This window comes from Archocentrus centrarchus, chromosome 14 (genome assembly GCF_007364275.1).
Source record: "Archocentrus centrarchus isolate MPI-CPG fArcCen1 chromosome 14, fArcCen1, whole genome shotgun sequence".
Classification (NCBI taxonomy): Eukaryota; Metazoa; Chordata; class Actinopteri; order Cichliformes; family Cichlidae; genus Archocentrus; species Archocentrus centrarchus.
Window position 1 is genome coordinate 22,454,030 of NC_044359.1, and position 22,977 is coordinate 22,477,006.

At 39.2% G+C, this 22,977-nt stretch overlaps 1 protein-coding gene across 2 annotated transcripts; it reads left to right on the top strand.

The window, feature by feature from the left end:
• The first annotated feature begins 17,596 nt into the window (after positions 1 to 17,596).
• On the top strand, positions 17,597 to 21,202 carry bud13 (BUD13 homolog). Of its 2 annotated transcripts, XM_030746446.1 has the most exons (11): positions 17,597 to 17,769; positions 17,913 to 18,003; positions 18,255 to 18,339; positions 18,426 to 18,591; positions 18,631 to 18,980; positions 19,200 to 19,504; positions 19,589 to 19,697; positions 19,859 to 19,997; positions 20,089 to 20,270; positions 20,440 to 20,521; positions 20,804 to 21,202. In XM_030746446.1, the coding sequence occupies exons 1-11, from the start codon at positions 17,627 to 17,629 to the stop codon at positions 20,895 to 20,897; spliced, it is 1,746 nt and encodes a 581-aa protein (XP_030602306.1). In that variant the 5' UTR covers positions 17,597 to 17,626; the 3' UTR covers positions 20,898 to 21,202. The 2 variants fall into 2 exon arrangements, with proteins under 2 accessions (XP_030602306.1, XP_030602305.1); XM_030746445.1 differs by having other exon boundaries at positions 18,426 to 18,980.
• Positions 21,203 to 22,977: the final 1,775 nt, after the last annotated feature.

Here is a 22,977-nt window from a genome sequence, read left to right on the forward strand (position 1 = left end):
GCTGGTGTGTACATTCACGCAGGGGGAAAGTCACAATCAAGATATTTTAAATCAGTTGATTAAGCGCTCACAGGGACAACACTGCTCCCCATCCACCCCAACAATGCGCTGCTGTCTGCAGTGATGACAGTGACACGTTTGTGGTCGACACTTTAAAATGGCTTTTAAATTAAAATATCAGTTACTAATTATGGAGCCTACCACGTGTCACAGAAAGAAAAAAAAAATGTGATTCTAGTTTTTCTTTGGATATTGGCTGCCTTTTCACCCATTCTCAGTCCAGTCCTTGTAGCTGACCATTTTCAGAGGAATGTTTTGGGTTTTGTTCGTTTCTGTTTTTTAAGCCACTTAACTGACCTATGAATCATTCAAACAAACAAAAAACTAACTCAAGGGATGAACCAGTGTTGGGTCTACACATAATAGGCTTAACAATTTAAAAACAAAAACAATTTTAAAGCGTTTCTTTAGGCACTTTGTTACTAGCGACTGTCACAAACACACAGTTTCTTTAGTCGAATCTACAAAAAATGACAACGATAACACAGTTTAATGGGCATAAAATAGTATTTTCGTATCAGCAATGTGATTCCCAAAGAGCTATCAGCCAAAACTTGACATATCTCAGCATGGTGTGGAAAGTGTCCTTAAAAAGTGTGAGAAAACTAGACAAGTGGAAGACAACAAAAAAAAGAAGTGGCAGAAAGAAAGAAAGAAAGCTGATCTATCTACAGCAGAGGAACGGTATCTGGAACTGCTGTCCTTAAGAAACAGGAAAAAATCCAGCAGAGACCTGACACAGGACTTTCACCTGAGGAAGCCACCCTTCCTCATTGGAAGGGTGGCTGACAAGAAGCCATTCTTAAGGAAGGGAACTTGGGAGAAAAGGCTGAGGTATGCCACATTACACAAGAACTGTGTAATGTAAAACATGGTGGAGGCTCTGTCATGGTTTGAGGCATGTTTTTTTTTTTGTTTTGTTTTGTTTTTTATTTTTATTTTTTTTTTTTTTTGGTGTATAATTTATGTAATTTTGTGTTGAAACTTTATGTGCTGCCCTTCTTGGCCAGGTCTCTCTTGCAAAAGAGATCTTGCATCTCAATCGGACAAACCTGGTTAAATAAAGGTTATAATAATAATAATAATAATAATAATAATAATAATAAAGGAAAGTACTGTCAGATTTTGATCCACCATGCAATACCATCTGGAAAGCATCTGACTGCCAGGGGCTTGATTTTTCAGCATGACAATGATCCCAAACACACTGCCATTGCAGTAAAAGCATACCTGGATAGAAAAACTTACAGTGGAACTCTGTCAGTCATGGATTGACCTCCCCAGAGCCTCAACCTCAACATTATTGAAGCAGTGTGGGAACAGAACAGAAGGCAGCCAACATCCAAAAAGAGCTTTGAATGTCCTTCAAGAAGCCTGGAAAACTATTCCTGAAGACTATATAAAGAAATGACAAGAACGCTGCCTCAGAGAGTTCAGGCTGTGTTGAAGAATAAAGGTGGTCACACCAAATATTGACTTTTAGAATTGTGTAAATGTTGTTTTTGCCATACAGTATGTACTCTGTGTGTGTTTACACGTTTTGTTTTGTTTTTTAATCCAAGTAATTCACAGTGAGAATGTGAAAGATTAAATGGTAATGATATTTTCTCTATGATACCTGCCAGGTTCTATAAATATTAAATAAGATATAAACTGTAAAAGTGAAACTGCGCTCTATTTGTGGGCTAATGAGATTAACATTGGCAGGAATATGTTGAAATATCCATCCCTCTTGAATATAAATTGACATAAATGAAATTGAACAATATTCATGTAATGATAGCATTAAGTGTATAAATAAGTTTGATTTGTGATTACAAAAAAAACTTTAAACTGCTGCCTCTATATCCAGGGTGACTGCAGAGGAGGGAAGCCCCAGAAAGGGAACCATTATAGATAGGTAAGAAGTAAGAGAAGCTTAAACTAAGAAATCATGTTAAAAAAAAATTACAGTATATTGGCTGAAGGAAGCAAGACTGAAAATGTGTGTGAAGATTTAGGGGAATGAGGCAGTACTACTCTGTGAGGTCAATGCTTTCAACTCATGCAGACTATAGTTATACTATGAATTTTAATAATCTGCTGGTGTTATCCTATTAGTAACAAGTAACGTGTTTAGATGTGTTCTTGCCTTCTGTATTGTACATCCTGGGAATGTACAATCCTATGTGATCATGACAACAGGTTAAAAAAAGTAAAAATATATTTTATGTTCTTCATAGAAGTTTACATACTTACATACTAGTCTTATGCTCTTGCTCTCTAAATGTGCTAAATATACTCACCCATCCAAGTCACTGGCCACAGGTGTATAAAACCAAACATCTAGGCATGCAGACTGCTTCTACAGGCATTTGTGAAAGAATGGGTCGCTCTCAGAAGCTCAGTGAATTCCATCATGGTACCATGATAGGATGCCGCCTGTGCAACAAGCTGAAGTGATTGGGAATGACAGCAACTCAGCTACGAAGCAGTAGGCCACATAAAATGACAGAGTGGGGTCAGTGGAGGAACATAGTGCACAGAGGTCACCAACTTTCTGCAGAGTCAGTAGTTGCAGACCTCCAAACTTCATGTACCTTCAGCTTAGATCAAGAACAGTGCATAGAAAGCTTCATGGAATGGGTTTCCATGGCCAAGCAGCCGCAGCCAAGCCGTACATCACCAAGCGCAATGCAAAGCATCAGATGTAGTGGTGTAAAGTATGCCAGCCACTAGACTCTAGAGCAGTAGAGATGTGTTCTCTAGAGTGAAGAGTCACACTTCTCCATCTGGAAATCCGATCGATGAGTCTGGGTTTGGTGGTTGCCAGGAGAACAGTACTTGTCTGACTGCATTGACTGCAAGTTTGGTAGAGGGGGGATTATGGTGTGGGGTTGTTTTTCAGGAGATGGGCTCGGCCCCTTAGTTCCAGTGAAATGAATTCTTAATGCTTCAGCATTCCAAGACATTTTGGACAATTTGATGTTCCCAACTTTGTGGGAACAGTTTGAGGATGGCCCCTTCCTGTTCCAACATGAATGTGCACCAGTGCACAAAGCAAGGACCATAAAGACATGGATGAGTCCATAAAGAGTCCTGAGTTCAACCCAACAGAACACATTTGGTATGAATTAGGGCGGAGACTGTGAGCCAGGCCTTCTCGTCAGTGTCTGACCTCACAAATGTGCTTCTGGAAGAATGGTCAAAAATTCCCATAAACACTCCTAAACCTTGTGAAAAGCCTTTCCTGAAGAGTTCCAGCTGTTATAGCTGCAAAGGATTGGCTGACATCATATTAAACCCTATGGATTAAGAATGGGATGTCACTCAAGTTTATATGCGTGTGAAGGCAGAGGAGCGAATACTTTTGGCAATATAGTGTATCTGGTTTTGGAAGCTGCGGATGACTTTCACGTTGTCATTTTTACACAGTATTTTTAATAGTCTTTTTAATATTAGATGGATTGACAGCCCATGGGACATATAAAAGGCCATGAAAATCTAGGACACCCACACTGACAGAGACTCATGTTGTATTTCTGTGTTTCACATGCTTTCTGCAACTTTGGTGTAATTTTACATCTCTTTATACTTGTTTATTGTCCAATTTTAGTTTTTTTTATGTCTTTGTGGTCACTTTGTAGCTCAGTTTTGGTTGCTTTTCTCTGCTCATTTTGCATCACAGTTGTCTCTCTTCACTTGATCTGTATCTGTAGCAAATTGGTGTGGTATTGTTGTCATTTGCATCTTTTTTATCTCATTTGAATCATTTTCAATCTTTGTCATTTTGTGTGCTTTGTGGCACAAATTTGGTTATTTTATGGCTCAACTTGTTTTGTGTCTCATTTTGGTTGTTACATTTTTTGTAGGTACTTTGTGGTGATTTAATATCCTGTGCCTGGTAGGCCCATTCAGTAATCAATCTGTATATCTGAAAATATACAGGAAACCAGTACATTTCACATGGCCCAGCACTGTCACAGGTGTGACGCACTCTATAGAAAATCTGCGTCATTCTATGTAATTCCTCCCATTGGCCTCTGGGTGGAGGCACTGAGCCACTCTCAGTGAGCCTTTTGGCATCTCAGTGCTAGAAATTTCTAAGGGGCAGAAATTCAGCCTGTGTGTGAATATTCATCATTTGCAAACATGATGTCAGTAATGACATTTCTCTACATATTCTCTATACTATAAAATAATTTAGTGCAGTAACTGTTCACCACAATAAGAAGGCAGTCATATTCTTGTTATATAAACCACATCAAAAGAAATACATTCATCTTCCTGGAAGTAATTTATGTTGGATAACAATAAATCAGACATGGACTACCATGTAGCAAAATGAAGGACAAATCAGGATAAGAGGACTCAGAAAGTGCAAGAAAAGTGAGATGACCGAAAGAGGAGAGAGGAGGCAAAGTCCTCACTCTCAACAGCCTGCCCAGCAATGTCTTTCGTCAGGCACTGCAGAGGAGAAAGACGAATCAGCGCTCTCTCCTCCACCATCATCCCTCCCACTCTCTCACTCTCTGTGCAGTCTCATCTCAGACTTCTGGTGCTCTGCAGTGCTTCACACTAACGTGACTGCCTTCAGCTGTCTGCCACCCAAAACAGAAGAGACCAAGCAGGAAGGAACTGCTTCATCATTCAGCCCGACAGGAGGTAGGACTCCCAGATGATATTTATCTGCACCTTTGGGACGAGATATGAGGACTAAGGACTTTTAGAGATGGCACTGGATGTGCAAGAGCATAGGTACCCAGATCATGATAGCATGCAAAACCTGTGAGCAGCCAAAAACAGGCTTTAATTTTAAGATTAAAACTATAATGTTTGGTTAGACAAAAAAACTAGAATGGTGTCCATTCTGCATCATCATTAGATTTAGCCACCAGTGTGTCAGGTTATGGATGTTGCTAGAGGACAAAGCATCTCAATTTTTTTCAAACTTTGTATGAGAAATACTGTCATGACCTTACCCAAAATGACCTCATAGTTGCCCAGAGAGCCCAGCCCACAGAGATAATTCAGTCGTATCACTGCAACCTTGTTTACGCTTTATATGTTGCTTTTTCCTATTCACCCTTGTCCTCAGGTTTCCTTTTTTTTTATTTTTGTTTATAGGTGGATGGGTGCTTTTTCATCATGCTCAAGTCTCTATTTGTATATGGCGTGCTGGGAGGTGAGAAACATTTTAAATATTTAAAATATTGCTGTGGAGTTAAAAACAAAAAACAAAAAACAAAACATCCCATAGAGTATGTTATTTTGTGTTTTTTGCTCCAGTGATGCTGATCCCAGTAAAATCTGAACAGATCACCGTGTGTGTTGAAGAGGATGATGAACTGAGAGTAGACTGTCAGATCGAGCCCAAGCCCAATAGAATCAACAGCTATGAGTTCGCTTTGTCCATTGGAAAGAGGCAGCTCATTATTAACACCAATGTGTCCGGTGGGTCAGCAGAAGAGGAGTTCAAAGGCAAGAGCAGAGTGGAGGAGCTGGATCCTCATGGCTACAGAATGACAATGACCAGCTTCAGAGAGTACCTCTCAGACAACACCATCTTCCTCTGCAAAATATCCGGGGAGTCTGACAGCATCAGTGTTCAGAAGGGTAGGTGGACTGGCAGCTGTGTGTGTATGGAGGGATCTGAGGGGGTGGGCATGAGTGAAAGAGAAATGTAGGAGGTTTTTGTAAACCCACTTTTCTTCCTCGGCAGATAATCTCGCCACGTGCTCAGCTGTAAGCCTACTTCTGAAAAGCTCCTGGTCCTGGATGGTTTGCCTGCTGCTTTTCTTCTATCACACACACAGCTAAGAAAAACATGATGCAAAAACATGCAGGCTTGTGCACGAGCACACGCATCTAAGCACGCCTCAGCTTTTGTCTACACCCACAAACATTCCTGCAAAAACCCCATATGCGGAGCAGATGTCACCGTGTCTCTCTATCTTGCATTTTCTTCCAAGGAGCACTGAAACAGTATTAAAATGTTTGCAGTAATAATAATGATGATGACTCAGATATGATTCAACAGAAATATTTAGAGATTTGCTTTTAGATGCAGACCTGCACACACTGTATGTGTAGAAGTACAACTGCACTCTGGGTATTTGTTCAAATGTCGCTTTGGAAGACGCAGCATTTGTTTTCAATAAAGATCCTACTTAAAATCAGACACTTGATTTGTTGTGAATTCAGAGTTCACTGGACAGAGATGTACCCGTGGAAAAAAGTGCAATACATTTTATTATAAAATTGACCTTATTTTCATCTTGAAATTATATTATGATTTAAAGGACTCGTTTCTCAGCATGATTTAGAAATAAAAAACATGTCTGTGTGTGAGGAATGCAGGGGTTTAAGAAGAAGCTTATCACACTGGCCACGAATTGTCCTCAGATCACCTCCAAAAGGTTTGCTTTATGCTCCAAGAGTCAAAGCTAAACATGCAGAAGCATTTAAATTTTATGCTCCTCTTCTCTGTAACTCCCTCCCAGGAAATGTGAGCTCTGCTTCAACCAGTTGCAGTTTCAAATCAACACTAAATCCTTTCTATTCTTTTCTGCCACTGGCTGCTATTAAGTTAAATTTTGGACTATTTATTTATGTTCAGCACTGTTCTTTAACTGCAGAATACATTTGAATCTTATTATCATGTTGCTTTTTTTTTTTTTGTTTATGTTCTATGTCACATTTTGTGTAACTTGTGTTTTCTTTGATGCACTTTTAGAATTAACTGTGTGACAAATTTTGATGTTTTATAATATTGGATAATGTTTTTCTTTGCTTTGCAACATCAAAACAAAGCACTGTTAATCTGAGACCCTTAAATCATAACTGGTGCATCAATAGACATTATTTACTCATTACACTAGACTTTGATTACATTAGAATGGGTCTCTTCAATTTAAAGGTTCCAGTAAGTCATGCAAGTAACTAGATAATAAACATCATCAGCACAAATAGCCAGAATAATCCAAACTAGAAACTGCAAAATACTTGGTCCCAAGAGTATTCATCACCAGCAATATGATAAATCGGTGTGTGAACAGACAGGAAGTTGATATTTGTGAATCACATAACACTTTCTTTCTTTCTAAATTTTCTTAAGCATTTCAAATATTTCAGCAGGTTACAACAGGCATGGTCATCAGTCCAGAACTCATCTAAGAGAGCTCCAGAACACATCTAAGCTGGTGAGTCTCATAGTGTATGTATCTGTATATAAACTGACTGATCAATCTACCAGTAGCTGGTGTGTTGCTCCTCTGGTATTTTTTTGGAATCAGTTAATATAGTGCAGATATCTAGTCTGTATATAACAATTTAACAGATTGCATGCCATTTTAAACAGATCACAATATGTTTGCTGCTCATCGTCCTCATTCAAAGTTTTAATTCAGTGATGCTTCATCATCATTATGACGTTTGGTCCTCAATTGAACTGACAAATGTACAAATATATGTGATTGTGAGATCTGCATAAAATATTTGTTTGTGCCATATAGATGTTGGCACTCATTGTGCCCTAGGCAATGTTTATGCAAAGTTTCATCAAGATTGGTCCACTCATCTAGGAGACAGGGCAAACATAATATATATACACACACTATGATCATTTGGAAATCCCAAAAGGCTGTTTATTGATAGATCATCAGATATTGTCAACACTGAGGACAAGTCAATTCTCTCTAAATATTTAAGAGAGTGACCCAAATACTCTGAAAGAGTGAACATTTACCCCTGATAAGTAATTTTTTTCAACTGACAGTGTTGTAGCTAAGGTGGTGAACCATTCTTTCAGATTCGGCCCATTAGTCCTTTTCCATGTAAGCAATGAGATTTTAAATTAGCTTGATACAAACCAAAACTATAAAAGAAAACTCTCACTTCTTCCCCAAATATTTTTATTTGATTAGCACAGTGGCGGCGCCGGGGGGGGGGGGGGGGGGGGGGGGGGGGGGGGGGGCTAGCGGGTGCTATAGCTCCCCCTGGAAAAGTCATAGCACCCACAAGAAAATAGCTTCTGTCTGTGTGTGTTGAGAACTGAAATAACAAATGATCCTTCATAGCACCCTCAGTAAAATGCTTAGCCCCTCTTAGCACCTGCAGAAAAATATTTCTGGAGCCGCCACTGGATTAGCATTTGGTTAGCACTGTGCTTTAACTGCAGAATGCATTTGAATCCCTTAGTATTATTTTTATATTGCTTTTGTTTGTTTATGTTCTATGTCACATTTTGTGAAACTTGTGTTTTCTTTGATGCACTTTTAGGAATAAAAGGAAAAATAAATACAGGAATGGTTGTCATTTTCTTTTTTTAAATCAAATTCTTCACATCATAACAACATCTTTGGCTTCCTAAATACTTGATGCAGTATTTTAAAGCAACAGATGTTAAACTTGGTTTTTCAGAATAAGCTACATGTCCCACTATATTCATTCCTAAGTGTATGAACTTTTTTTTTTTTTTTTTAAATCAAGTCCACTTAGTTGAGCGTATCAAATTATAGAAAAACCTCAGTTTTCTGTTATTTCACATAAACAGATAAAACAGGGGGAGGACAGGGGCAATTCCACTTAAACTGTACAATAAAACAATGTTAACAACATGTGGCAGTAAAATTCAAATAAATTAAACATGAAAGAATGTGGGTATAACAGGCAATGTAAAGTGGAATACCACAAGGCATTCCTATAATATTCCTATTGAATAGGTTGAAGACTATAGTAATACCACAGGAATGTTTGAAACTCACTTTGTTATAGTTTGAATTTAAGATTCAAAGATAAAACCAGCAGGAAAATTAATGACAAAAAAAAAATAATCACAAAATACATCATTTAAACCATAATGCGAATATAAGCAAACAATTTAAAAAATGTGTTAGCACACAAACATATTTACTTAGTAACGCCTTACTCTAATCTGACTACTTTTTTCTGTAATGAGTAATCTAACGCGTTACTATTTGCAGTCCAGTAATCAGATTAAAGTTACTTATCCGAGTCACCGTGCATTACTATTTTTGTTATGGCCTAGGGGAGAAGAAGAGGGTTCGTCACTGAGAGGACCCTGGTTCAAATCCTCGGGCTGGCATCACTGTGGGTCCCTGAGCAAGCCCACCCCCCCAGGTTGCTCCCCGGGCGCCCTTTGGCTGCCCCCTGCTCCATGCTGTGCTGTGTGTACTACATACTCCATGTGTGTGATGGGTTAAATGCAGAGAATGAATTTCACTGCATGTAAATGTATGTGACAAATAAAGCTCTTTCTCTTCTTCTTACAAAGATTTTTCTTTTTGTTTTCTTCTTGCGTCTCGGGGACGGACGTCTGGCCAATGTTACAATTACGTCCCGTGCAGCATGAGGACAGTAATGATTGCCTCTCATTCAAACCTGCGTTATCCAATCTGGATCAAACTTCTTCAGTAGGATGAGATTCCACCCCTGAACCCATACATATGATAATATTTACTGACAGTCGCAGCACCACCTAGTGGGTACAGGAAATGTCATGGTTTACACTTTGATGTACAGTTCCAAGGTAGTTGAGCAGAGCCATCTCAAATTTCCCCTGGAAAGCCTTAAGGAGTTGGCCTTAAATTATTTTCAAAACTGTGATTTTTTGACAAAGGGCGTGACCCTGGGAGGATGGCAACATTTGATGTTTCACCATGAAGACAAAAATGGCAGTAACTCAAAGCCACATTGCCCAATCTGCGTCAAACTTTAGTGGTTTGATAAGCCTCCCGCCCTGAACACAATGATATGCATAAAGTCCCTAAACATTAGAGCGACACTTAGTGGGACCTGGAAATATCATGAAATATCATGTTTTTCGCATAGCCCTGGAGCTACATTTTATCTACATATCTGAAATTGTGCAGGCTCATGTAACATCCTAAGACGTACAAAAAAGTCTCTTGGACCCATACCCGAAACCCTACAGGAAGCCAGCCATTTTCAATTGAAGGTGTCAATTTTTTCCATTTTCAGGCCTGCTATTTAAATCATCTCTTCCCAGGGCTGTTATGACTTGGTGTTGAGCTAAGGTGGACCCAAACGCAGACAAAGTACAGGCAATAAACAAAAAAGGTTTATTCTTTCAAAACAGGGAACAAACATAACCAGGAGATGACAGAGACGCCCTCAGGAAACTTCCACTGCTATAACCAGACTCAGGTAACGGACAAGGGTGCTATGGGTGGGGAAGCCAGTCTGAGGAGAGAGAAATAGTTTTAAGCGCTACACAGAGGGAGAGACGGCTATATGAGGGAAAGCTTACATGGGGAGAGTGTGATGGAGCAGGATCTGTGTGCATATTGAGCATCTAACCAAGCTAGCTCCAAAACAGAAGCTGTTGTTAATCTGCTGCACTGACGCTGAATTTTATTGGAAGTTTATTGTAATATTTTTTTAAGGTTGGGAGTTCATATTTTTCTTTGGTTCTCCCTGTTGATGTTCATGTCTGTCGTTAATATTGCACACATTTAGCACACAATGCTGCTGTCTTGTAAACAGTTGCTCGTTGAATATCTTTCTTTAAACGGTATCTTTTGTTGAGTTTTTATTACACAAGAGTTACTCTTGTACCTTGAATCTTGCACCTGACAAAGTATGAAAAAACTAAAACTAATACTGAAACTAACGAAACTTAACTAAAACTAAGCAATAAACCAAAAATAAAAACTAAATAAGCAAAAATGAGCAAAACCACTCTGAAAACTAATTAAAACTGAATTAAAGAAAAAAAAAGTAAAAGCTAACTTAAACTAAATGATAATGTAAAATCCAAAACTATTATAACCCTGCTAATTGAGATGGGTCTTTGCTTCTGTTGTATTTTATAATTATTTTTGTAGCACTCTGTTCTTGTTGAGTAGATAATTGAAGATTTGATATAATGTATATTTTTACATTACTAATTAATTTTACTCATAGTTTTTAATCATTTAAGCAACAAAAAGATCTGAGGAGCCACTTGGGAGCCGGCTCCTTACTGCTGTGGAGGTTTGGGGAAATATACAAAGCACACAACACTAATAGTTTGTCTGCTGCAGAAGGTTTAAGAATTACAAAAGGATGAGATTATCACAAACCAACCTACAGATTATTCAGGATCATTGATGTCAACAACGAGTGGTACTGTACAAAACACAAAACGATCTCGTTACACATAAGAAACAGTGTAAACTCAGAGGAAAAGTATGTTAGGACAAATATTAAAAAAAGATCTGTGGCAGAGAATCAAGATTTTGCTGTTCGCTGTGTAAATAAAAAAATTATTACACATCAAATCATAATTGATAGGGCATATCCTGACATAAAACAAGAAAGAAACATGATAAGCATGCAAAAATTAAACTGTAATTGTACTGTAACAACATATTTACCTTCAGGCACAACAAGGATGAGTATGGAGGCGACTCCTCCAATCAGAAGGGTTGCTATGAATAATATTTTTCTCCCAAAAGTCTCCAACAACCACACGGAAAGTAAAACTCACGGTATTTCAAAAACACCAAAAAGGACCTGAGTTAAGAAGATGTTCAAGCCAAAGTTTTCCATATCTAAGTACATGCTGATGGAAAGGTTCAGTGAAAACCTTCAAAACAGGAGAAACACACATTTGATCAGAGAGACAAAGTCTCACATCACAAAACCATCATTTACACAGTTTTTATAAAGATCTGTGCCAACATAAAATGATTCCAAATATACTTCAATTCCATTTTAATTAACCTATCTAGAGATATTGAACTTACCATGACAGTATTACAATAAAGAAATATCTGGTCAGTAGTGATCATCTGAAGATGATTTTTATTCCTTCTTTTTTCATAATGTCATTAACGTCACTCTCTGGCAGAAGTAATGCTTAATGTAATTTCATTTTGATGTAATTAATAATAACGAGTAATATATTACACCTGGATTGGTTTGATTTTGAATCCAAGGTAGAAAATTGTTTAGGAAAATAAAATTTTGCTAAAGTGGCAGCTACCATGCTGCCACTATAGCCCGACTTCTGATGAGCAGATGATAATATATATTTTTTAATTTACAAAGCTATAGCATAAGCCATTAGTGGAGGATTCACTGTGAGGATCTGGGTATTAGAAATAATTCAATAAAATGCAATGTTTGCTGTGCCTTCGCTTGAATTTGTTCTATTTCTTAAAAATATGACTTTCAGATACTGTTTTTTAGGCCTGACACTTCTTCATTTGTCCTCCACTTACCCAGTTTCCTCATTTTTTTCCAGAAGGCACTGGACACCATGCTGAGATTTCCCACGTGTTTGGGAATCACCTTGTTGTTGCAAAAATACAATTTTACTCCTGTCAAACTCCATTATCGTCTTAGATTAAACTAAAAGTATGGGGACAGATTGTAGATTTTTTTTGTGACGGGCTGCTAGTCCCTTCAGTTTGGATACCGAAAGAATCCACTCAGACGGCTTTTTGCATGCAACAATGTTGTCAAGCAAGCAGACTAAGGTCAACCAGCTAGCTGTAAGTTATGTGCACTTCATGAGTCCAGTCATGGTTAGTCTGATTTAGCACCCAGATCAGCCCCAGAGGTTAGTTGACCTTACTCATAAGACAGCTCATAATATGAATTACAGTAATCAGGTTTGTTTTTATATCACAAAAATCAGTGTTAAAAATGCTTTACAAAAACACACAATACACATAATAAAATGCAAACTGGAAAAATGTTGAAATAATGAAAAACACAACTGTGATGGCCACTGGGATGGACATGTTTTCTTATTGCTGGTATCTACCTTTTTCAGGTAACTACTGGGTGGAGCCCACCCAATTTCAGATGCAGCACACCTGAGCATGTCAAGCTGAGGTGCTCTATAAAGCAGCCCTGCCTGAACCTATGGGAGGCTCCTTTTTGATCCTCTTGGAGGCTGCTTGGCTGACAAAGTGTTTTGGTACATTCTCACTCATACATCTTCTATGCATTCAAACATGGGATGCATACTGTTATGCTGACAATCATTCTTTATATTTTTTTTTAATTGTCAAATTAATGTTTCTGTAAGCTGTAATTGTTCAAATATTATTTTTAGTTTTAACACAGCAGCAAATTGTAACTTTACAAGTCTTATTCAAATTTAACATTTCTGTAAAGGCTATGGACAGAAAACCTGACTTTTCCATGGAGTGACTCATAAAACAATTTATCTGAAAATACAGAACTTGAGTTTCTTTCCAGATACACACAGTTCTGCATATTTTCAAATATCTGCAACTACCCAAGTGGTCATGCATTCTGATTTGAAGATTTTGATTGTGAAAGATTAAATTTGTGTGTTTTGGATTAAATAATAAATTCACCAAATTATATTGTGACTCCATAACAGACATCTGTTTCACACATGCTGTACTAAAAATTAATGAGTGAAACTTTGAAGTTATACAACAAGGGGTCTTTATCTAAATGGGCATTTTTTTTCCAATTCTGGACACTAACAAAGCAAAGAATTTCCAATATAGCAAATGTGAAGCAATGTTAACATTTATTCAATTCAATCCAATAAAATTTCATTTAATTGAATCCAATTCAATTTCATTTGTATAGCACCAAATCAACAAAAAAATCGCCTCATGGGTAGAGGGAAAGAAAAGGGGGTGAAAGGAGTCCAAATGATAATCAGTCAGTTGCTGTGGGACTAATGCAGGAACAGCACAGAGTTCTGAAGAGTTTCTGGAAGAAGCCAGTTCCTTCTTTTTCTTCTTAGTTGTAAAGTCTTCAGAGTTCTCCATAACACTGATGACTGGCACAACTGCATCAGACACGGGCAGACTTTCAGGAGGGGTTCCTCACTGGAACTTTCAGAAGGGGGTTCTTCATTGGGCTGAACCCCAGACAGTAGCGGACTTTAAGAAGGAAGTTACTTAATGGACGCAGACAGTTGCTGTGTGACTGACACAGCAACAGCACAGAGTTCTGAGGAGTATTTGGGGAAAAAAACAAAACAAAACATTGTTTTCTTCTTTGTCTTCTTAGGTTTAAGTTCTTCAGAATTCTCTGTTACACTGAAAAATGGCACAATTGCCTGGGCTTAACCTCAGACACCGGCAGACTTTGAAAAGGGCTCAAAGAGCTTGCAAATGTGCTTTTTCAGTACAACAGCAATCGTAGTGAGCAGCACTGGTGCAAAGTTTTAAATGCTGTTGAACAGAATGTCGAGTGGGATTTGCTCTCTGATTTCTGTCAAGATGGTCTGGACCATGTCATCTCTGATGGAGCGGGAGAAGATGGCCTTTCTTTCCATTGCTGTGACATTCTTGAAGATCTTATCTAAAGTGGCCTTTGTAAGACTAGTGCAGAGTATACTCAGACTCTGGGATGCTATGTTTAAGAGGGGTTGGGGAGGAAGCTGCCAGAAGCCCTGTAAGACTCAGGGAACTACCTCTATCACCACTTCCTCTGTGGTGAGCAGTCTGGAGGTCTGTGACTCCTGCTACTTCACTGCACTTTTGTTTTGAGCTTTTGTGAACATAGTGAAAATCCACTTTCCACCATCCACTTTCTTCTGCTTATCCACTTCAGCGTCAGGTGGGGGCTGGAGCGTATCCCATCTGACATAGGAGGAGAGGCAATTTAGAGTGACCAATTAACCTGACCCCAGGAATTGCATTTGAACTGTGGGAGGAAACTGGAGTACCTGGAGGAAACCCATGCAGATACAGGGAGAACATACAAACTCCACACAGAGAGGCCCGGGCCAAGGTGGAATCAAACCCAGACCTTCTAGATGCCATTCTAGCTGTGAGGCAGTAGTGCTAACCACCACACCACCATGCTGCCCATGCTGTTTACATTAATTATTATTTTAAGTTACAGGAATAATCAGCTCAACAGAGGTCTGACTCTTTCTCAGCCTGGCTACAGTGTTGAAAACAAACCTGGGTTTGTTCTTATTTTCTTCAGTGATGAATAGTAAGATGTCCTACCTTTACAGACAGCTTTGTTTTTATAGAGCAAAACTTTTTTTCCTTTCTTTAAATAAGCATCTTTTAAGTTAGTGAGATGCCATTTCCTGTCCAATTTATAGGTTTTCTGCTTTAAGCTGCGCATTTGTGAATTGTACCACAGAATCAGGCACTTCTGATTTGAGGCTTTCCTTTACAGAGGAGCCACAGTATCCAAAGTTATATGCAGTGAGGATGTAAAACTATTGACGAGATAATCTACCTCACTGGGAGCAGAGTTTAGGTAGCTGCTCTGCACTGTGTTGTGTTGTGTTTTTTGGCGGCCTTTTGCAGAATGCTGATCTTTCTAAATTTATTCAACCAATTTACAATGTCTGAAAACAGAAGCATCTCAGACTTATTGAGAGAAGCTGATAATCGTCTTGACGGTATGTTAGCGTGGCACACACCTGGTCCAAGTCGGCCACTCCTGACCAGTGCTGCCCCACAGTCAACATTCCAAGAATAAAAATTCTAAGAATAAGTGACATAAAAAAACGGAGATTTCTGATATTAAAGTCAGAATTCCGAGAGCAAAGTCAGAATTCTAACAACGAAGTCAGAATTCTACTAACACATTGAGAATTCTAAGATCAAAGCCAGCATTCAAAGATCAAATTTCAATATTCTGACAACAAAGTCAGAATTCACAGGTTAAAATCAGAATTCTGATGACACAACCAGCTTTCTCAAATGACAAATTCCATGAAAAAATTCAAAATTGACATGAAATAACAGGGACTTCTGACATCAAAGTCGGAATTCTGAGATCAAATTCAGAATTCTTACAACAAAGTCAGAATTCTACCAACACATCGAGAATTCTAATGAGACAGCCAACATTCCAAGAGTAAAAATTTTAAGAATAAGTGAGAGTTCTAAAATGAAACTAAGAATTCAGAGGTTGAAATCAGAGTTCTGATGACACAACCAGCTTTCCAAAATGACAAATTCCATGAAAATATTCTAAATTGACTTGAAAATACAGACTTCTGACATCAAATACAAAATTCTGATAACAAAGTCAGAATTCTACCAACACATTGAGAATTCTAAGATCAAAGCCAGCATTCAAAGATCAAATTTCAGTATTCTGACAACAAAGTCAGAATTCACAGGTTAAAATCAGAATTCTGATCACACAACCTTTCTCAAATGACAAATTCCATAAAAAAATTCAAAATTGACATGAAATAACAGAGACTTCTGACACCAAAGTCGGAATTCTGAGATCAAATTCAGAATTCTAACAACAAAGTCGGAATTCTACCAACACATCGAGAATTCTAATGAGACAGCCAACATTCCAAGTGTAAAAATTCTAAGAATAAGTGAGAGTTCTAAAATGAATCTTAGAATTCAGAGGTTAAAACCAGAATTCTGATGACACAACCAGTTTTCTCAAATGACAAATTCCATGAAAAAATTCAAAATTGACATGAAATAACAGAGACTTCTGACATCAAAGTCAGGATTCTGAGAACAAACTCAGAATTCTAACAACACATTGAGAATCCTAAGATCAAAGCCAGCATTCCTCTGCTGTTGAACAGTTTCAAGGATCTGTGACAGAAAAGGAAAGTTGAAGATTGGCCTATAATTAGTGAAGACAGCTGGGTCAAGTGATGACTTTTTAAGTAATGCTTTAATTATTGCCACCTTAAAAGTGTGACAATAGACATGTTTATGGTTTGGAGGAAGTAACTATTGAAGTTAACTCAGAAAGATCAATTGGAGAGAGATAGTCCGATAGCGCCAGTCTGTGAAATTTTCCTGGCTAAAAGCTTGTCTTCACTCTCATCAAAATACAGGAGAAAGTGATGTATTTCCTTGAAATGTTGATTCAAAAAACGTGAACAACACAGGCTGTTGGCTATAAATTGCTAATACTACCCAGTCATATGTGAAGTGCTAATGCCAATACGTGACCCATTTGCCACTGGGGTGCAAACTTCAATACAAGAGTGGTAAACGTAAGTTAGAATAATGAACAATATCACAAACTAACCAACCCCTATTACCAGTTTTAATATAAATAAACACATTTAAATAAATATGTAACTATGCATACTTGTGAGTAATTTCAGACTGAATTTCTGTTAATACTGCAGCTACTGCCCACACTTTGGTAACCACTGGGCTAGTGAACATGAACTCAGCTTCAGCTCATGTGGTTATTCAGCTAATTCATGGTTTAACATGAGGGGAAATTACTTTTTCACACAGGGCCAAGTAAGTTTGAATGGCTTTATTCCCCTTAACACAAATACTTTTTCACAGCACTGTACCTGGAGTCCAAGTGGAGTCAACAGCAACAAATTCATCTCAAATATCTCAGAATATTTACTTTTTTTTTTTGCTAACTATATTGCTGCTGACTCGTCTTCGTTATTATTATTATTATTATTATTATTATTATTATTATTATTATTATTATTATTATTATTATTATTATTATTATTATTAACTTTTGGGTTGCTTAGGTTACAGGTCACAGTAACCTTAAGCAGCCTCCATCTCACCCCATCCCCTGCATGCCAAATAGGCGTTCTTGAGCCTCAGCGCCACCCGTAGTTCCAGACAACACAATGATGGCGGCTTCCACTAGCAGTAAGAAAGGACAGGAGCTTTCTAAGGCTGAGTACCTAAAACGTTATTTATCAGCCGACGACGATTCCCTGACATCAAAAGCGAAGACAAAAAAGAAGCGACGCAAGGTTCCCGAGAAAGGGTGAGTCGGTGGGGATGTTTTAATCCAGCTGTTGCATTGGAGACTTAACGTGAATTAGCCGTTAAGCTGCTGACGCCTCTGTTGTTGTGCTGCGCCGTTTCCTTCACTGCCTAACTAACTCGTGTTTACTTCTTTGGTTCAAGACTTAAAATAGTAGACGATGACATAGACTGGAAGCAGATGGTCACGCAGCAGACGGAGATTGAGGAGGATGATGAAGAAGAAGCTCCGGTGGTAAGCTGACGTTGGCTAGCTGGCTAACCTGAGTCCATTCATTCACTTGAAATTATTACGGATTAAAGATATGCCATTTGCTCTATTTATAGGACAAAAATATCCCTGATGATGTATGACATTACTTAATGTTATAACTGAATCTGATACATTAAACGTGTAGTCTGGTAGTTCGGGTAGCAGTTGCCGCATCTGTTTTGTTATATCTCCTAGTTTCATTTTTAAAACGTAATCTTTTGTTGCCTATTCAGATTGCTGAGGTGATTGATGATCGACCAGAAGAAGTGAAACAGCTGGAAGCCTTTAGGACCAGCAACAGATGGAAAGTAGTTGGAGGTAAAGAATAAGGGACAGAAGCAGTGGGAATTTGTGTATATAATTAAAGACTGGTTTTACTTTACTTTTACTTCCTCTATTAACAGTGGATCAAAATGAAGACACGGGTGAAGGAAAAGGAAAAGACTATCAAGAGGCTGAGGCATCAAGAAGAAGTCGACATGACTCACCAGAGTTGTCATCAAAGAGACGAGGATGTGATTCTCCTGTCAGAAAGACCCGCCATGACTCTCCAGACGTCTCTCCACCCAGGAGAGGTCGGCATGACTCTCCAGACGTCTCTCCACCCAGGAGAGGTCGGCGTGACTCTCCAGAAGTCTCTCCACCCAGGAGAGGTCGGCGTGACTCTCCAGAAGTCTCTCCTCCCAGGAGAGGTCGGCATGACTCTCCAGACGTCTCTCCTCCCAGGAGAGGTCGGCATGACTCTCCAGACGTCTCTCCTCCCAGGAGAGGGCGGCATGACTCTCCAGACGTCTCTCCTCCCAGGAGAGGTCGGCATGACTCTCCAGACGTCTCTCTTCCCAGGAGAGGTCGGCATGACTCTCCAGACGTCTCTCTTCCCAGGAGAGGTCGGCATGACTCTCCAGACTTGTCACCTGCAAGACAACGGTCAGGGAAGTCAGAAAAGGTGCAACGTAAAGGTGAGCGATCCAAGTCATTTGTAAAGTGGGATCTGTTGTGGCAAGTCAATATGAACACAAATCAAAAGCAGAGGAATATTTAACATCACTGTAATTATAGCTAGAAATTTTTAATAAATGCCATGATCTAATAATGAATCTTTAATTTTTACGCTTATTCATATTACCCTCACAGTCCCACTGACCTAATACAACAAATTAACTGTTTTTTTTTGTCAGATTCATCCCCCGCCAAAAGGAAGCCCAGTTCATCCTTATCAAGTAAAAAACGCTCACCTGATCCTCATCGGTCAGCTGGGGCTCAGAAGGGTCAGAAGAGGTATGATTCAGACTCTGATCAGTCACCCCCGAGGAAAAGGCCCCTGAAGGGAGAAGCCTCAGACTCTGACCAGTCTCCTCCAAGGAGGCGCTCAAAGACAAAACGCGGCTCAGACTCTGACCAGTCTCCACCCAGAAGACGGCCACAGAGTGGAAAGGACTCAGATGGAGATTTGTCACCACCTCGTAGAACTGGCCAGTCACAGGTCAGCAGACTGTGTTGGTGAAAAGAGTAATATGAAATCTGATTTTTCTCATGGTTTTGCTCATGGTTTTGTTTTTATACCCAGGGCCAAAGGATGCTTTCTGGTGGAAAGGCAGGTCTGGTTTCTGTGGATGTTTTAAGGAAAGAGCAAGAGGAAAACAGACGCAGAGAAAGAAACAATCAGCCACTTGAAGGTTTACTCCGCTTTTCTCTTTTGAGATCATTTTTATGCATCATTAGAAGAACCTCACAGGATTTTGCATCTCATATCAGCATATAATTTGTTATCTTATTTAGTTCTTAAGTTAAATAATTATGTCGCTGCTGACTTACTCACTTACTTTTTATTGACTAGATGAATCCCGTAATGCCCAGACAATTTTCCGAGACAAAAGCGGTAAAAGGAGGGATCTGGATTCAGAGAGAGAGGAACAGAAGAAGAAAGCTGGAGAAAAAGCAGCAAAAGACGAGAAATATGCTCAGTGGGGGAAAGGGTAAGTCAGAATCAGAATTTATGTGATTGTGTCCACATAAAAGATTATACAAGTGTAACGTGGTTCAGTGATTGTTAAAATGCATGTGTAGGTTGGCACAGAGCCAAATGCATCAGCAGAAACTTGAGGACGCGCTGCATGAAGCCCAGAAGCCGCTGGCGCGTCACTATGACGACGAGGATCTTGACCGCATGTTGAGAGAGCAAGAAAGAGAAGGAGATCCTATGGCTGCAATGCTCAGGCGCAAAAAGGACCGTGGTATAAAAACACAAGGTATTTAACATTATAGATTTTATTTAATTTATTATTTTAATTTATTTCACCACATAAATCCTTATAAGAATTTTAAATACTATTCAGCTCCATGAGTGGGCTGATGCGGTTTGGGTTTGGGGTTGGTGTTACTGATGGTATATGTTTGATTTTTTTTTTTTTTTTGTAGAGAAACCTCGATATAAAGGCCCTACTCCACCTCCAAACCGGTTCAATCTTCTACCGGGCTATCGCTGGGACGGAGTTGACAGGTAGAGTTTGTGCATCAGTGACAGAGGAAAACTACTGAGGATTGTTTGCAGTTAAATGAATGTGGCCTTTCTAATACACACAGTCAGATTGTCATTCATGTCTATCATAATACATTTGGTGCAGCACTCGTGATCACATTTTTGCCTTTGACATTAAATTTGAGCCCAATTGAATGTTTTGTCTTTGGTCTTTTTTTTTTTTTTATTTTTTTTAAACCAAGTCAAAGAGTTCAGGTTGTGAGTGCATAATTAATAGTGTTATCATGTTTTTGTGTCTTTCAGGTCAAATGGTTTTGAACAGAAACGCTACCAGCGGATAGCAGATAAAAAGGCCGTCCAGGAGGCAGCTTATAAATGGAGTGTGGAGGATATGTAATGGCTTTCAGAAACTGATTAATCAAGAGCAGAGCTAAAGAGCACACCTGCTCACCTTTTATAATTTCTATGCTGTTAAAACAACTAAAGGCTAGATACGTCTACTCAACAAAACTTAATTTTTAAACAGTTTACATAGGAGACTATTTGTTTCACCTTTCCAAACCCTTTTGATACTGTACCAGGGATATGGGCTGGAACTGTACATAGCAATGAAGCATGTTCATGATTTTTGTAAAAAGTTATTCAATGTGGAGCAGGAACTGCAGTGGTTTTCACTGTTTTATTAAACAATACTTTTGTAAACATTTTTCCCATTTGTGTTCAAGCACCTGTACCTTGGACGCTGTGACAGGATTGACATTCAGTCATTTATATAATTTTATACATTCACTGCCCACGTTATTAGGCAACATTAACTCAAATAACTGCTTATTACAACCAAAGTATGCAGAAGAGTATCTCTGAACACTTGACACATTGAAACTTAAAGCGATGGGCCACAGAAGACCATACCAGGTGCCACTCCTGTGAGCTAAGAACAGGAAACTGAAGCTACAGCTCACACAGGTTCACCAGAATTAGGCAGTAGGAGATCAGAAAAGTGTCGCCTGGTCTGACGAGTCTCGATTTGTGCTGCAACATTCAGATGATAGGATCGGAATTTGACATAAACAACATTAAAGTGTGGACCCAGCCTGCCTAGAGTCAACAGCTCAGCCTGCTGCTGGTGGTGTAATGGTGTGGGGGATATGTTCTTTTGGGTCCCTTGGTGCCAACAGCATTGTTTAAACATCACAGCCTTCAGAATATTGTTACTGACCATCGCCGTCCCTTTATGACCACGGTGTACCCAACTTCTGGCTGCTTCCAGCAGGTGTGGAAGGAAGATTTGTAGAACCGATGTCAAGGAACATTTAAATTGTCCTAGTGGCATGTGATAGGCTGAAGGCTTAATAACGCAACAGTGCTATTTCCTTTAATCTGTCACCCAACTTAGTTGAGTTGCTATTAAATGGCTGACAGTGCTACTAAATTTACCTACTGAGCCTTCAGTTGGGTTGGCCTTACTTCAAATTTGTATATGTAGCTGGGTGGTTAAAACCTATAATTTAATTTCATAATGGAGTTTCCCGTCTGGGCTAAATAAGGTTTTCTCTTGGGATGTTGGGGTGCCAGTAAACATGTTCTTTATCAGTCTCTGGAGCTTGAAAAAGGCGACTGGACTTCTTTTTGTTTCTTGAAGACGTTTCACCTCTCATCCGAAAGGCTTCTTCAGTTCTCAACCAAATGGTGGAGAGACCCAGGTATTTAAACCCCTGTGGGCGTAGTCCCCTGGAGGTGGTTATGACCCTCTATTGATCATGTGCTGAACACATGTGCCCAGGTGTGAAAGGGGCGTGGGTCATATTTAATCAGTGGTTTCAGTTGAAACCAATTTAGGACTCCGCTCCATTGTTTCCTGTGGCCTATTGAGGTCACTGGAACAAAGGTGTGAATGGGGGTTGAGACGTCTGGGAAGGGAGCTCAGGACAGCACTGTAAGCGGGGGAAAGTTGGTGACGTAATCCACCTCCTCTGTTCAATGATGGTTGTTCACAGTGGACATAGATGGCTTCTTTCACTCCTCTTTCAAACCATCTGTTTTCCAGCACATGATCAATAGAGGGTCATAACCACCTCCAGGGGACTACGCCCACAGGGGTTTAAATACCTGGGTCTCTCCACCATTTGGTTGAGAACTGAAGAAGCCTTTCGGATGAGAGGTGAAACGTCTTCAAGAAACAAAAAGAAGTCCAGTCGCCTTTTTCAAGCTCCAGAGACTACTATGACCTGGATAACTGAGAATCTACACAGACATGTTCTTTATCAGTTTCTTTTGAATGTGACATCTGTTGTTGAACTGTACAGGCAGAGGTACACTTAATGTTTCTGTGCAGGTTCTCAGTCATCCAGGTCATAGTAGTCTCTGGGCGACTGGAGTTGTTTCTTGAATATGTTTCACTTCTCATCCGAAAGGCTTCTTCAGTTCTCAAACCAAAAGGTGGAGAGACCCAAGTATTTAAACCCCAGTGGGCATGA